The 13,774-nt window shown below is 44.9% G+C and overlaps 1 protein-coding gene across 4 annotated transcripts in view; it reads left to right on the top strand.

Moving 5' to 3' along the window:
• Positions 1-9,625: 9,625 nt before the first annotated feature.
• The window catches only part of PCSK5 (proprotein convertase subtilisin/kexin type 5), a 452,417-nt gene continuing 448,268 nt past the window's right edge, over positions 9,626-13,774 (top strand). For all 4 annotated transcript variants that reach the window (XM_082843248.1, XM_082843247.1, XM_082843246.1 and 1 more), the window contains exon 1: positions 9,626-10,288. In XM_082843248.1, coding sequence (XP_082699374.1) covers positions 10,097-10,288 — 192 coding nt within the window. In that variant the 5' untranslated portion in view covers positions 9,626-10,096. The remainder of the gene's footprint in view (positions 10,289-13,774) is intronic.

The following is a 13,774-nucleotide window of genomic DNA, read 5'->3' as shown; positions in this document are numbered from 1 at the left end:
GAGCTGTACAAAATGGAAGACATTTATAGGCAGAAAGTAGCAAGAACAAGGAAGTTACACTAGACAGAAAAAAGCAGATCGGTTCTTGCAAGGTTACTTTCCCTTTAGGGGATGGCAGGGGTTTATCAGGCGATTGCCTAACTGCTGATCAGGTGATTCCTGATTGGCTGCTTTAAGAGTCCATTTCAGGGAGAGTCAAAACTGTAATTAACTGAAGTCTCAGTTTGTTGATGTGGGTCTTAGCATAAGCAACTCCATTTGGGGCCTGTTTTCTTTAATACTAGTATTGACTGACTGAAGGATGGATGGATGGATGGATGCAGCAATACTGGTAGTCAGAGAAATAGATTGGGGGAATGCTGTCAGAGTTGAGATAAGAGCTGATTCATTCACCGTATTTACTGACCCGCTTCCCTTGTTTAAATTACATACCTGGTCCCTCTAAAGTTTGAGGCTGCAAACCATTCTCTAGTTTTTGGAGCATGAGAGACCCAAAAGATGTTAATTCATCTAAGGAAAAAAATCTACAACACACACAGCCTTTATTCATGAAGATACTCTCTGCAGTATTATTTACAACAATGAAAAATTGGAAACAATTTAAATGTCCTAGTAGAGTTTAGTAAATTATGATACATCAACCCAATGGAGTATGATCATTAAAATGATAATTACAAAGACCACAGAGACATATTTATAGTATACATTATATAAAAAATGCAGAATATAAAAGTGTATATGTGTTGTGTTTATAACTTAGTAAAGGTATAGTTGATTTCATACCAATACTAGGAGAGAGTACATAAATATGAAAGTAGCTATGTTTCAGCAGTGGAAATATTATTATATATTTCCTTTTTTCAAATTGTTTGAACTATTTTCTCATTATTATTTATGAAGATCAGGGTGATGGAGGACAACATGTGATGAATAGACAAATTGATAGGAAACTTGGAACAAGGGAGATATGGGAAGAAAAATGGGGATAATAGGGTGAAGGAATTAAATTTGCTATAAAGGGAAGGAGATTCAGTTGATGCTGCCTCACCTGTGATGAATCTTACTTGTGGCATCTGTTACTTACCCATATACTTTTGTGTGAGCCTTTTTCTGTTGTTCTCAAAGTTCTACTGATAATTATGCAAGGCATGTGTGTGTTGGGAGAACACAGTTTTAAAAATAGCTCTATCGAGGTATAATTGATATAAGGAAAAGGTCCAATTTTAAAAATGCACCTTTGGCCATCAAGTAAGAACAGCTCTGATAATTGGGTCACCTATAAAATAAGCATGTAACTGAGAACCTTAAAACCATTCTTTATGAGAGTGTCCATTATAATGAATTCCAACAAGACTTCACAATTGCTTCTCCTAAAACTAGTGGAGTTTCATCATATGGGCACATTGCAATTAATCACATCCATAGTTTGCAGGATGTGGAAACTTAGCAAATGAAAAGAAAACCTCTGAATTCAGTCAGAAAGGAGAAAAAGCATTTTAGACACAATGAATCCCACGTCTGCTTTCTTCCTAGAAACTTTTGGAGTGGTGTTGATTTGGATATCCATCTGGGGACAGAGCTGAGAAATGACTGGACTTTGAGGTGAAGAAAGATGAGGGGAGGGGTAACTGCTACTTGATGACGGACTCAGGAACCCCTGAAGGAAGGCCCTTAGCTGTGAATTCTCCAGTCTCTCCTCCCCAGCTAACAGCACAAAAACTTTCCACAATGAGTGACGGGTAAAGGCACAGGAGTAGGACAGAAGTATATATTTTAGAGGGCTTATCTTTGTAGAGACTTTGTTGTAACTCTGGGATAGTGGAATTAGCACAAATACAGGATTCAGAAAACCTGACTTCCAGGCCAAGTCCCATCACTCCGTAGCTGTGTGCAGCTGCAAACATCATTTCAGCACCCTCTTTCCATATCTGTAAAGTGACTGTGATGGCTGTGACAGTGTTAAAATAATGACGATGTCTCCACTTATTTGGCGTGTCACTCTGAGGAGTAAATATTATAATAACCTGAAAGTACCTTGAAAAGTCTAAAGAAATGCTCTGTCAATGCTCTATCAATAATAGTCCTCAAGATCACTCAGAGTTATTATTTGTCCAATCAGTGTGACAGGGCTGACTTTCACCCTTGGCTATAGAGATTTGCCAATTTCCTCTTTTCCTTTGATCCGGTTGCTTTCAGGGAATTTCGCTTTGAATTTGTAGAACGGAAAAGACCTGTTCCTGCCTAGACTCCATTTGGCAGAGTTTATCATTAAACATACAGAAGGCATGACTAACACAGGAGAAATTGCAGCATTCCAGGCCCAATGTAAGTCAAAGGGCTATTGGATAATAGAATATTGATTAGATCATTTGTTTCAGAGTCATTAGTTTCCACACATAACTGAACCACTTCTGGAAGTTCACACCTCTCAAATCATGAGACTCCATCTGCCAAACCCAGAGCTCACCCCCAAACAACACAGTTGGGTAGAAAAAGTGTTTTCCAAAGTGTCCACATTATTAAATGCAAAATCAATTCCATGTGCATCCAATTCTTTCATCTAGTCAGTGGTGTGGCCTTGAATATTTCGCTGACCTTTAGGTGATCAGCTTTTTGCCTGTAAGTTTTTCATCTAACATCTAGCACCCAGCTCCTTTGAGCCTAGAAATCTTTTTTTTTTAATTAATTAATTTATTTATTTTTAGCTGCGTCGGATCTTCATTGCGCACGGGCTTTTCTCTAGTTGCGGCGAGCGGGGGTGGGGGCTACTCTTCGTTGTGGTGCGCGGGCTTCGCACTGCTGTGGCTTCTCTTGTTGCGGAGCACAGGTACTAGGCACACGGGCTTCAGTAGTTGTGGCTCACGGGCTCTAGAGCGCAGGCTCAGTAGTTGTAGTGCAGGGGCTTAGTTGCTCCGCGGCATGTGGGATCTTCCCGGACCAGGGCTTGAACCCATGTCCCCTGCCCTGGCAGGCGGATTCTTAACCACTGCGCCACCAGGGAAGTCCGAGCCTAGAAATCTTAACTTCCACCATCCCTTAAGATTTTTTTTTTCCTAGTAATGCTTAGCTCAGTTTTATAGAATGTCACTAAGTTTTGCATTGCTGACATTTTCCGCAAAATCTTTTCATTTTTCATTTCGCTGCCAAAATGTCAACATTCAAATATCCTATGAATTTGCCAGCTCGTATCTGTGTGGACACACGCACAATATGTATGACAAAGACTAGCATAAGAAAGGATTAATGATACCAAATATATTGCCTGTTCTTTCCTACAGGATTCACTCTATGCTCACCTCTCACGGTTCAATATGCTGCCGGATCTCAAAACAATACTCTATTTTTTAAATAAATGAACAGCAGTACTAGAGAAATGTCTTCCTCACCCAAACTCTAATTGTGATGCACAGTATTTTCATAAAACTTGGTCTCATCTTCACTCACAGAAGGCAATATTTAGCATTTATACAGCCTATTTATATTACAGTCTTATTTAGCACATCTATGAATCAAGTTTCCCTGCTCATATTTGGAGAAAATTGAAGAGAGAAACCTGCCTCAGGGTCTCCAGTGATTTAGTGGACTCAGTTCTTGACACTCTGGGGGAGCCAACTAAGTCATAGGACTTAAAAGTGTAGCACTGCCAGCCTCCAAATCATAGTTTTTTTTAACGCAGGATCTGGTTTTGAGCCATCGCAGGAAACTTGTAAATAAAAAGCCAGGGAAATCTTACACTTTTTTAAACTTGGAAAGCCCTGAAGAGGCGTCCTGTTGAATTGTATTTCCACTGCCTTTAGACAAATAAAATTTTATCAATGAATTATTTGTAAGTATGGGGTAACCTTTTTGAAAATAGAACTTTGCTGCCGTTCTATACAGAACAGTAAAGAATAGTAGATGCTCACTGGCATTAAGTGTAAGCTGAACTCCTTTCTTTCCAGGCAAACTACTGCAGTGAGGTTCAGCTCTGGAGTATCTTACTGATAAATACGTTTATTTACCATGCATCTAAAGGTTAAGGGTGACAAAAAATTGTCCTTTTTTCATGCATTCCTAAAATCTGAAGTAGGTTTAGGGAAGGTTGGTAGGGAGCAGAAGCTTTACGATTGTTGTGTAATAACTACATCCAGAATACACCCTGGGAAGAATGAAGTTATGTCATGCACATGACATAATGATGAGTGATCTAGGTATACAGTTTCTGGAAATGGTGAAATGTAGTACGTGTAAAGGATGTCCTCATACAAGGTATTTGTGAAATAATTTTGTCATAATTTATCTTGCTTCAGATAAACAAGTAAACATCATAGCAGATGTGTTTTGAATTACAGTATATCATTTGGCATTATTGAATTAGAGCTACACAGCCTGAACTCAAAAAATGTTTTAATTCCAAGGGTCCATTCAACTTAATCCAGGCAAGATCAGTTGAGTCAGTAGTTATTAAACCCCTGATTCTCTGAGAGGTTTAAGAGTAAAAGAGCCAATAAAACGTCTTGGAGAAAAGGGCCCAGAGGCATCACAAAAAGACCAAGTCTTGACCTTGGGGGAAGGCTGCTGCCATTGTCATAGGATTCATTCCTTTTGGTGGGTAAAGCTCCAAGACCCAAGCCCATTGCTTTGATTTTTTTCCCCACCCCTCTCAACCTGCTTTTTCCTGAATTAGAGTCTAACTTAGGGAGAGGGGAACATCACATCCATCCACCATATCCATCCTGATGGGTATACTGCTCTGGGATGAGGGATAGAAGCTAGAAGGTGACAGCGTTGGTGTCACTTCTTTCATATGTATATCTGAAGGAAGTCACCCACAACCTTTACACTTTGCTTCCAACTGGAAAGCTTTCTGAGACCCCGCTTGTCTTTGTAGGATTTAAATGTCCACAGGTGAGGGCCAATTATGCCAATCTTAGACAACTTCAAGCAGGTCGAAGAAGGAGCAAAAGCCTCCCGAAATCTGCAAGATGTTAGTCACCTATTAGTGTCCCATTATTTAAATATTATACAAAAAGGTAATATCAAGCCCTGAATTAACTTGTTTCCTGGGCTCACATGTGTCATGGGTCATATTTTTAGATGGTGGTAGTTAAACATCTAAAGAATCTGAAATGTTAAGTCAGGTGTCCATTCTCCTGATTGAATTTATTAACCCATTGAATTTATTAACCCAAGTTTGCAAATTAGATTAATGTTAATCCTAGGTTCATAGCACACTATTATCTTTGGTCCATGTATCCCTTCCTTCGCTTTTTTTTTGGTTTTTTTTGTTTTTTTCTAAAAAATCAACTTTATTGATGTATAATTTATGTAAAAGTAAATGCATTCATTTTATAATTTGACAAGTTTTGACAAATATAACCACCACTACAATCAAGATATAGATTGCTTTCTTTGCCTTAAATGTATTCTCTTGCAGTTAATCCCCAGAACTGTCTATCATTGATCTACTTTCTTTCTGTATAGTTCCTTCCTTCGTTCTATTTCTATTATTCATCCATTTCTTAACTTATTTTTTCCATGATAGGATTAATGTCTTCCAAATTAGTTTTTTTTTTAACATGAAAGCCAATGTATTTTTTTTTAATTTTATTGTTGGAGTATAGTTGATTTTCAATGTTGTATTAGTTTCAGGTGTACAGCAAAGTGATTCAGTTATACGTATTCATATATCTATTCTTTTTCAGATTCTTTTCCCATATAGGTTATTACAGAGTATTGGCCTCCATTTTCTTTTCTATTAAATAAAGAAGTTAGAGTCTATGATACCTAAGGTCTCTTTCAGCTCTGATGTTCTGTGAATGAGATTAAGGCCTGAAATGTGTTTGGCTCAGTGCCTGGTATAGAGCTAGTTCTTAATAAACAGTAGTAATAACTACCATTTATTATTATTATCATTATTAAATTTGACAAATTTCCACTGCCGATTCTGAATTTGATATACTAGAAAAGTGATTAGAATCCCCGTAAGTTTACTGACTCCCCTACTGGGCAGTGAAATTTCTAGGGGCAGTTTTCCCCCTTGGCAGCTCCAAACTTTCCATTACCAGTTTACTCTTGATTCACAGAACCTCAGGTTGGAAGAGATCTTAAAGGTCATTTTCCAACAAAGGATATAGCAGAGGAAGAAATGAGGTGTCTCAGAAGGCAAACTCTTCCCAGAATAATTCCCATTTGCCGAGTTTCAAGATGAGTCCCATGGAGTTCTTATTCACTTCTTGTACTAAACTGCCTGGATTTCTGTTCATCTCATTTCACTGGATTTTTCTGTTAGAGCTGTGAGGGACCTTGGCAGAGAGGCCAAACACTAGTGGGGCCTCATTATCAAGTAATATGTTGCTAAGTATAAGGCAGGGGAAAACTTAAAACTGCCTAGTTTCCTGCCATATGGCATGTTACAGAGGGAGAGAGGAGGGTCAAATCGTGGGTGCTACTCTTAGCATACAAAAAGGAAGCATTTGGGGAAGACTTAGATTTTAGCTTTTCAGCTTCTTTTCCAATGTTAGTGATGGTTGTGCACTAATCATTACTATTCTGTCAGTTCCTTGTTCTTTTGGCTACTGAGGCATTGATAATAGGGCTGAGTGTGATAACCAACAAAGCTGAAGGTCATGAAAGAAGGTTTGTTTTTTCTTTTTTTTTTTTTGCTTCAGCTATTGATCCTTATTTGGAAGCTTCATTCTGGCCAACTGGCTCTAATCAAGGAAACTAATGAGTTCATTAAGGTAGATCTCAAAGCAGGAAGCAGGGTGTGCTTGTGCACCAGTGGGAGTAGTATTATTTAGGTTTAAGAATCCCACTCTTTGAGAAAACACACATAATTGAAGTGGAAGAGAACCGTGAAAGCGATGGACAACAAGATGAATGAATCTACATTCATATGTTTGATTTGACAGATGAATGGAGGCTCCAAATCTTTTTTATTTTTTTGAACAGAGCTAGGTTTTTCCCTTCTGAATAAGTATTCATCCAAATGGAAGAATACACCCTTTGAGTAAGCTAAATGCTGGCCCAGGGATTGGTTTACAAAGCAGAAAAGTGGTTTGCCCATTTCCTACCTGACTTTCCAGTTCTCTCTCATGCTCGATGCAGTGTATGCTGTGTGTGTGTTACAAGCAGGGCATGCTCACAGAAGGCAAGAGTGTTAGTGGAAAGAAAAAGAGAGAGACACTCCGGAGAAAAAATATCAATGAGTAATTTGCCACTCTTAGGAAACAACCTCCAGGCCTCAGGAGACCTGGTGTGGTGATGCCCCTTCATTTTGTTCAGAAGTCGAAGCCCAGAGGCAACATAGCTTTCAAAGAGAAGCATTTTTGTGCTGCCTTTGCTGTCCTAAATAATAATGGCTCCAGAGTCACAGAGAAACCCACAGGCCATGATGCAAACTCGACTCATGACGAACTCGTCCTCGCAGTGGCCACCCTCCTGTGGATCATTGGCAGACAGGCTCTCCCTCCAATCTGACAGCAAATGCCTTCAATTCTTCAATACGGCTGACTGGCGAATATTGAGAATTGGATCTTGGCTGAGGTCTTCCCAACCCATGTGAAATCCATCGGCTTCTAGAGGAATAATCCAATGTCCCTGTGAATAGATGCCGGTAGTCTGGGTGGCAATTAACAGTGACCTAAGGGCTTCCCTGGTGGCGCAGTGGTTGAGAGTCCGCCTGCCAATGCAGGGGACACGGGTTTGTGCCCCGGTCCGGGAGGATGCCACATGCCGTGGAGCGGCTGGGCCCGTGAGCCATGGCCGCTGAGCCTATGCGTCCGGAGCCTGTGCTCCGCAATGGGAGAGGCCACAACAGTGAGAGGCCCGTGTACCACACACACAAAAAAAACACCCCCCAAAAAGACAAAAATTCAAAAACAGTGACCTAATAGGTTGTAAACTTTCTAGGCTCCAGGTTGAAGAGGGAATGTGCAAAGGGACTAGCCAGTAGCAAGGCTGGACCAAAACTCTAAAGCCCAAAGCATAAGCATAGTACTTATGCTTTAATATCTACGAATAACAACAATAACAATAAACCACGTTTAGAGTTATTCAGAGAGTCTGAATTCCACTAGTCCTTGGTGCCTCCCCAGCTTTCCCCTCCTCCTTTTCCTCCAGTATCTAGCACAATGCCTGGCACATTCTAGGTGCTCAAAAGATATGTGTCCAACCAGTCAAATAAGTAAATGAGTAAAATACATGTCTTTCTGCAAATGATTTAGTTCTTCTGATCTTCCACTTCTTCGTCAGTAGTGTGGGAATAAAGTTATTTGGTGGGTTTGTTTTCCAGATTAAATAATAGGGCACACATTATATGATGTGTAAAATGCCATAAAATGATAATTTTATGAATTTAACTGAATTTTATAAAATTTATATGCTTTGAGTCTGCAGCTATGGTTCAGCTGAGGGGATAAGGGAGGAAAGTAAAGCCCTAGGCAGATGAAAGAATCATTACCCAAAGCTATAGGTGTGATGGGTTAATTACCCTCAAATACATTTAACCAATGCCTAGGAAGAAAGAGAATGGGGGATGGGAAAAGGAGAGGGAAAAGGGGGGGCCCGGGTTAGGGATAGAGTGAATACTTTTAAGGTCAATTGAATTATTTCATAAGGGTACATTTTCTATTCACAAGAAATCGTCCTGTGCCAGAAAAGGCGGGGAGGTTGTTCAGCAGAAGCGGGTTAATCCGTGCTCCCTCCTGCCTGCTGCAGTCACAGTGCAAGATACAGTAATGAAGGCGGCGCAGTCACACATTTATTTCATTCGAAATTCCTCTGTGGTCCTTTTTCTATCGAAGTCTCTCACTGTTACAGGGCCGTGCTTGAAAAAGTTGCAAAACTTCTCCCTTGGTGGAGAAAAAGAAGCCCTCATCAGACTCAATGGAACGAATGAATGAAGTTATTTCCTTGGCCCCAACAACTCCATCCACTTTCAAACCAAATATACACAGAAACATCTCTTCCCACTTGCGCGACTGGAATTTTACTCTTCCGTGGCGTTGCCTAGTATTGGAAGCACGGATTTCGAAAGTCAGCAGGCAGCAGACTCGGCTTTGGAACCGCGGTGGCTGGCTTTTGCAAGAGTCGATGCGCCTTACGGTCCTGTGTGGTAGCTTCTCCCGAGAGCAGAATGTGTAAAATAAACAGTTGCTGAGAAGCGTGAAGAATTAACGAAGTGAAAATCTCGGGTTATTTGTTCGGCAATTGACACGCAAGTGAGCTCCTTAAATACTTCGTTGCTTGAGGACGTTCAGAGCTAGGATGAATGAATCTTCGGGGCACTTGACTAGAACCAGCCTGTAAATCTTTTTAGTCTTTCGGGAAGTGGCGGTAAATTAATACAAATCCATGAGGGAGGGGAGAGAAGGGGGTAAAACCTCCACACCGGGGCTCTCTTCCCAGCCCTTTGGAAAGACTCGCTTTTGCTGCTCAGGACCCTGGAGGCTACAGCCTGAAGAACCCGGCGGCGCTAGGACCTGGTTGGCGCCTGGCCGTGGCCGCTTTCGGGCGGGCGGAGGAGGGAGAGGAGGAGGGAGATGTGGGAAAGGAGGGGTGTCGAGCGGGGCGGGGGGAGTCATTTATGCAGAGAGGGTGCTGCTGCCATTGCCACTTACACTCCCGGCGCGCCGCTCGGAGCCGGAGGGAGCGCGGGGAGAGAGCTAGCGAGCGCTCGGAACCTGGGCCAGCAGAGGGGGCGCCCGGCCGCTGCCTGCACCGCCGCCTCCGTCGCGCTCGGGGGCCCCTGGAGGAGCGAGGGCGAGTCGGAGAGTCCGGGAGCCGAGCCCGGCGAGACCCAGCTGCGGGAGGGCGCCCGCCCCACTCAGCCGCCTCCTGCGCCCGAGCCGGGTAGCGCCGGCCGACTGCCCCGCGGGCCGGAGAGCTGGGAGCACAGGTCTCCGGAGCCCCAGGGATGGTCTAGGAGTCGGCGCGAGGCTCGCTGCTCTGCTCCCTGCCGGGGCTCGCCGCCTCCTGCCGATCGCCCAGGGCTGCGAGCCGCGGCGGCCGGGGGCTGCGAGCCGGGGCGGCCCAGGCCGGAGAAGTTAGTTGTGCGCGCAGCTTAGTGCGCGGAGCAAGCGAGCGACCGAAGAAGCAGCGAAGCGCCGGGGCCATGGGCTGGGGGAGCCGCTGCTGCTGCCCGGGACGGCTGGACTTGCTGTGTGTGCTGGCGCTGCTCGGGGGCTGCCTGCTCCCCGTGTGCCGGACGCGCGTCTACACCAACCACTGGGCAGTCAAAATCGCCGGCGGCTTCCCGGAGGCCAACCGCATAGCCAGCAAGTATGGATTCATCAACCTAGGACAGGTAAGCGCTGGCTGGTCGGGCTCTCGGCCCTGAAGCTGAGAGGGCAGGGGCGGGGGCTGGGGGGAGTCGCTCTGGTCCCCTCCTCGTCAGTCCCCCTCCCCCCTTCCAGATGTGCTCTTGCAGCTGTTGCCCTAACTCTTGAGCGATGCTCTCGCGCTCTCACACACACGCACACACACTCATTTGCTCCCCAAAGTTGCTGGGGTTTGTGTTTTGTTTGCTTGTTTCTTGCAAGTCACGAGGCATAGGTAGGGTCTCCGGAAGAATCGCGAATGTACATACGCTCCTGGTGGTTTCAGACCCTACCGGAACTTTTGCAGTGGAAAGTCGGGGACCAGTGGGCTCTTTGGGGGGGTAGAGGGTAAGCGCGCCCCTGGTGCCGGCTCCCTGCGGTTTCTGAGAGCTGGTGTAAGGGGGAGGCGGGGAAGGGAAAGCCTTTCCTGCTCGGACCTGAATTTAGTCCAGAAAGAAGTTTCCTCTTCTAGTGGGGAGAGGACCGCTGGGACTGGAGCTAGACTGGAGGAGGGAGAGAAGAGGGGACGGGACCCGGCGTGAGCAAAGGTTTGAGGGGAGACCTCCCGGCTTATTCGCCTCGCGAGCTGGATCCGCGTGGGGCTCCCAACTGGGGAGTCGGAGGGGGAGGTGGGAGAACTTCCGAGACCATCGACGGGGTTCTGCTTTGGAAAACGGCGAGTCTGCGGAGGCTCGGTGGGGCGAGAATTGGGCGGGCAGCGGGGCGCGGGGCTTTGGTGGGGTGCCGTTCGCGGGCTTTGGGCAGAGCTGCCCGGCTGGGGGACCGTGAATTGAGTGGTGTTACGGGGAAGATTGGAAGCGCAACAGATTTGGAGATACCTCCGCACGGTCTTGGCTTCCTCGCTCTCTTTCCTGCAAGAAATGGGGTGACAAAGGCTGTATAAGCGGGTCCCAGAAAGTGCACCCCCATCCTTACACCCCTCCCACTCGCTTCTCCCGGCCTGGCCCGAGGAGGGGGCCCTGGCCTGACCCTGGTGAGACTTTGCTGGGGGAGGGAGGCGAGGGTGATGGGGGCGCCCTCACAGCAGACGCGCTTGTGGGGCTGCTGCGTCTGCACGCGCCCTGCCTGCCCTGCCAGGATGAGGGGAGAGGAGGGTGCCGGCTGGGGCCACTGGAGCAGGAGAGCACAGACGATTTCTGATGCCGTCGAGCTCCATGTCCAGGAGCACAAGTGCTCTAGCACGGGGACTTTCATCGGCTGCCTGGGGCGCGGCACCGAGAGCGGGCGGATCTGCTGTTGCCGCATCTAGAAAGAGCACTGGGGCCATCGGGGGAGCGGGAGGTCTTGCTGCTCTTTGTGGGTCCAGAGGGAGGACGTGTTGCGGAGAAGCCAACCTTGTGCAGGGCTGAGACCAGGGCAAGGGGCATCGTCTGTATCCCCCGTCGCCGAGACCAACACACACCAGGAAGGAAGGAAGGGACAGCCAGCCAGATTTTCTTGCCTGAGTGCCTATCATCTTCAGGAGAGTTTCATTCTAATGGCTTGGTAGGATTCTACCTGCTTCTTTTTTTTCCTCTGGAAGAAAACATTGAGTCTGTTCAAGTGTTTTTACACGAGCTTGAAGTTGGGTGCTGCATGTGACTGGAGAATGTAACAGGAAAGGCTAACAATAAAAGTAGTCATGTTAATAATCTTTCCAGATGCATCACTCAGGTTCAGCTAACATTGAGCATCTCTCATAAAACAGGCATATTTGGAAGAATAGTTCTTGACCGTACACTTATTTCATAATCCACAAAATGACCGTTTTTGGTGCATATTACTTCACATACAGCAACAGGGAACCTAATACTCTGGAGAAGTTGACCCGCACAGGGTCACCCAGCTAGACAGTGGTAAGGGCATGATTCAGACCTAGGACTGTCTGGTCCAGGCCTACTCATGCTTGTGAGGATGGGGGAGAAGGAGGAAGTAAGTAAAATCCCCATTTCCCTGAATTCTGATTTAGTGGCTCAGTAGACTGGAAGCAAACGTCCAGTCTTAATTCACAGATACTTAGTTCAAGCCGACCTGGACTTCTTGAACCTGAGAAGCTTCAGGAATTACGAAAGCAGAAAGATCTGTATCAAACTAAACTCATTAAATAGAATTTACACATTTCGGAGCCTGGCAGCGTGGGGGAGAAGAAATTGTCACAGAACCCACTCGTGAAGAAGCAAACATTGCAGTATCCTGCAACCTGGCCTGACTTTTTACAAAGGGCCTTCTAGTGAAGATCCATGGATTTTCATTTAAAAGGTAATACTAAGAAAGTTTCCATACAAATAGCACCAAACATGATTTGTTGTGGGTTTTTACAATGCCAGTGGGGAAACTGAGTGCTTACAGAGCTGACAGAGAACCCCTTGAACTCATGCCCTAACCAGTGTAAAAAGATCAGCTATTCTTACTGTGTAAAGCATTTCCTCTGTAGATCAAAGGAGCATAACCCTAAGCTAAGTCTTGCAGGTGGTAAATTGAGTTCACACATGCAATATCATTGCACTGTAAGAGCCATCCTTTTGTTATTCTTTCTTTCCATCAGTAAACCAGCTGTGGTTCAGTTGAGGGCAGTAATTTATTTGCAAATGTCTCTGGAATGCTCTCCTATTTTTACCCTTTCGGGCTTGCGGGGGGGGGGGGGGGTGTGTCCCACCTTATATGTCACAGATTGGATCTGAGACCTGTTATTGTTTCTAAAGTCATTTAATATCCTGGTAGTATTTTTGATATCTTTCTATATAATATTTTAGGTGAATAAGGCAGTGACTTTCCACCACAGTAAAGGTACGGTTTTGACTGTCTATTCAGAGTTTCAGTATCATGTTTCGTATAGCATCTTAGCATTTAAAAGCCACCAGAGGTAACATTTCTGGCCTGGAGATTTCTACAGAAAAGAATAGGCATGCCTCTCATGTTCACGAAAGATAGGAAATGGAGAGTAACACAAGAGCAAGTAAGCAAGCAACAGGCAAAAAGGACATACTTGACTTCCTGGAAAGGAATAATAATGAAGGTTTTCTGGTCTTTGGTTATAGAAACAGTGCTTGCTTTGGTAGGTTTTCACACAATGTTTATATTTTGTGAATGGTTATGCCTCGAAATTCTGAAATTCTAGAAAGCCCTTCCTTTCTTCCCCTACAAGCCCAGACTCCAAGCCCTCTTAATATTTAGTTCGACCTCCGTACCCCGGGTGGCTGAGGGTACGTACGTCTGCCTGTTGGCCTGCACAGGGATGGAAGAACAGGCCTAGTTCTTCCTTCCTAATCGTGTGCTCTGACCCTTTGAACTAGCGGTATAGTGGTTAGAGGATAGAAAAGACATAAAGGAATAAGACCTGACATAATGTTAATTGTGAACCTTTGTTTGGACAAAATCTACAAACCAGTAGGAATTAACTTCTGGTTATTTGAACCCAGGGAGGAAGGTCCTCTGTAAAGGTTGTTTGCAGTATGCAACAGCTGTATTTATCC

This window comes from Leucopleurus acutus (assembly GCF_964270905.1).
Source record: "Leucopleurus acutus genome assembly, chromosome: 7".
NCBI lineage: Eukaryota > Metazoa > Chordata > Mammalia > Artiodactyla > Delphinidae > Leucopleurus > Leucopleurus acutus.
This window is presented reverse-complemented; position numbering and strand designations above follow the sequence as displayed.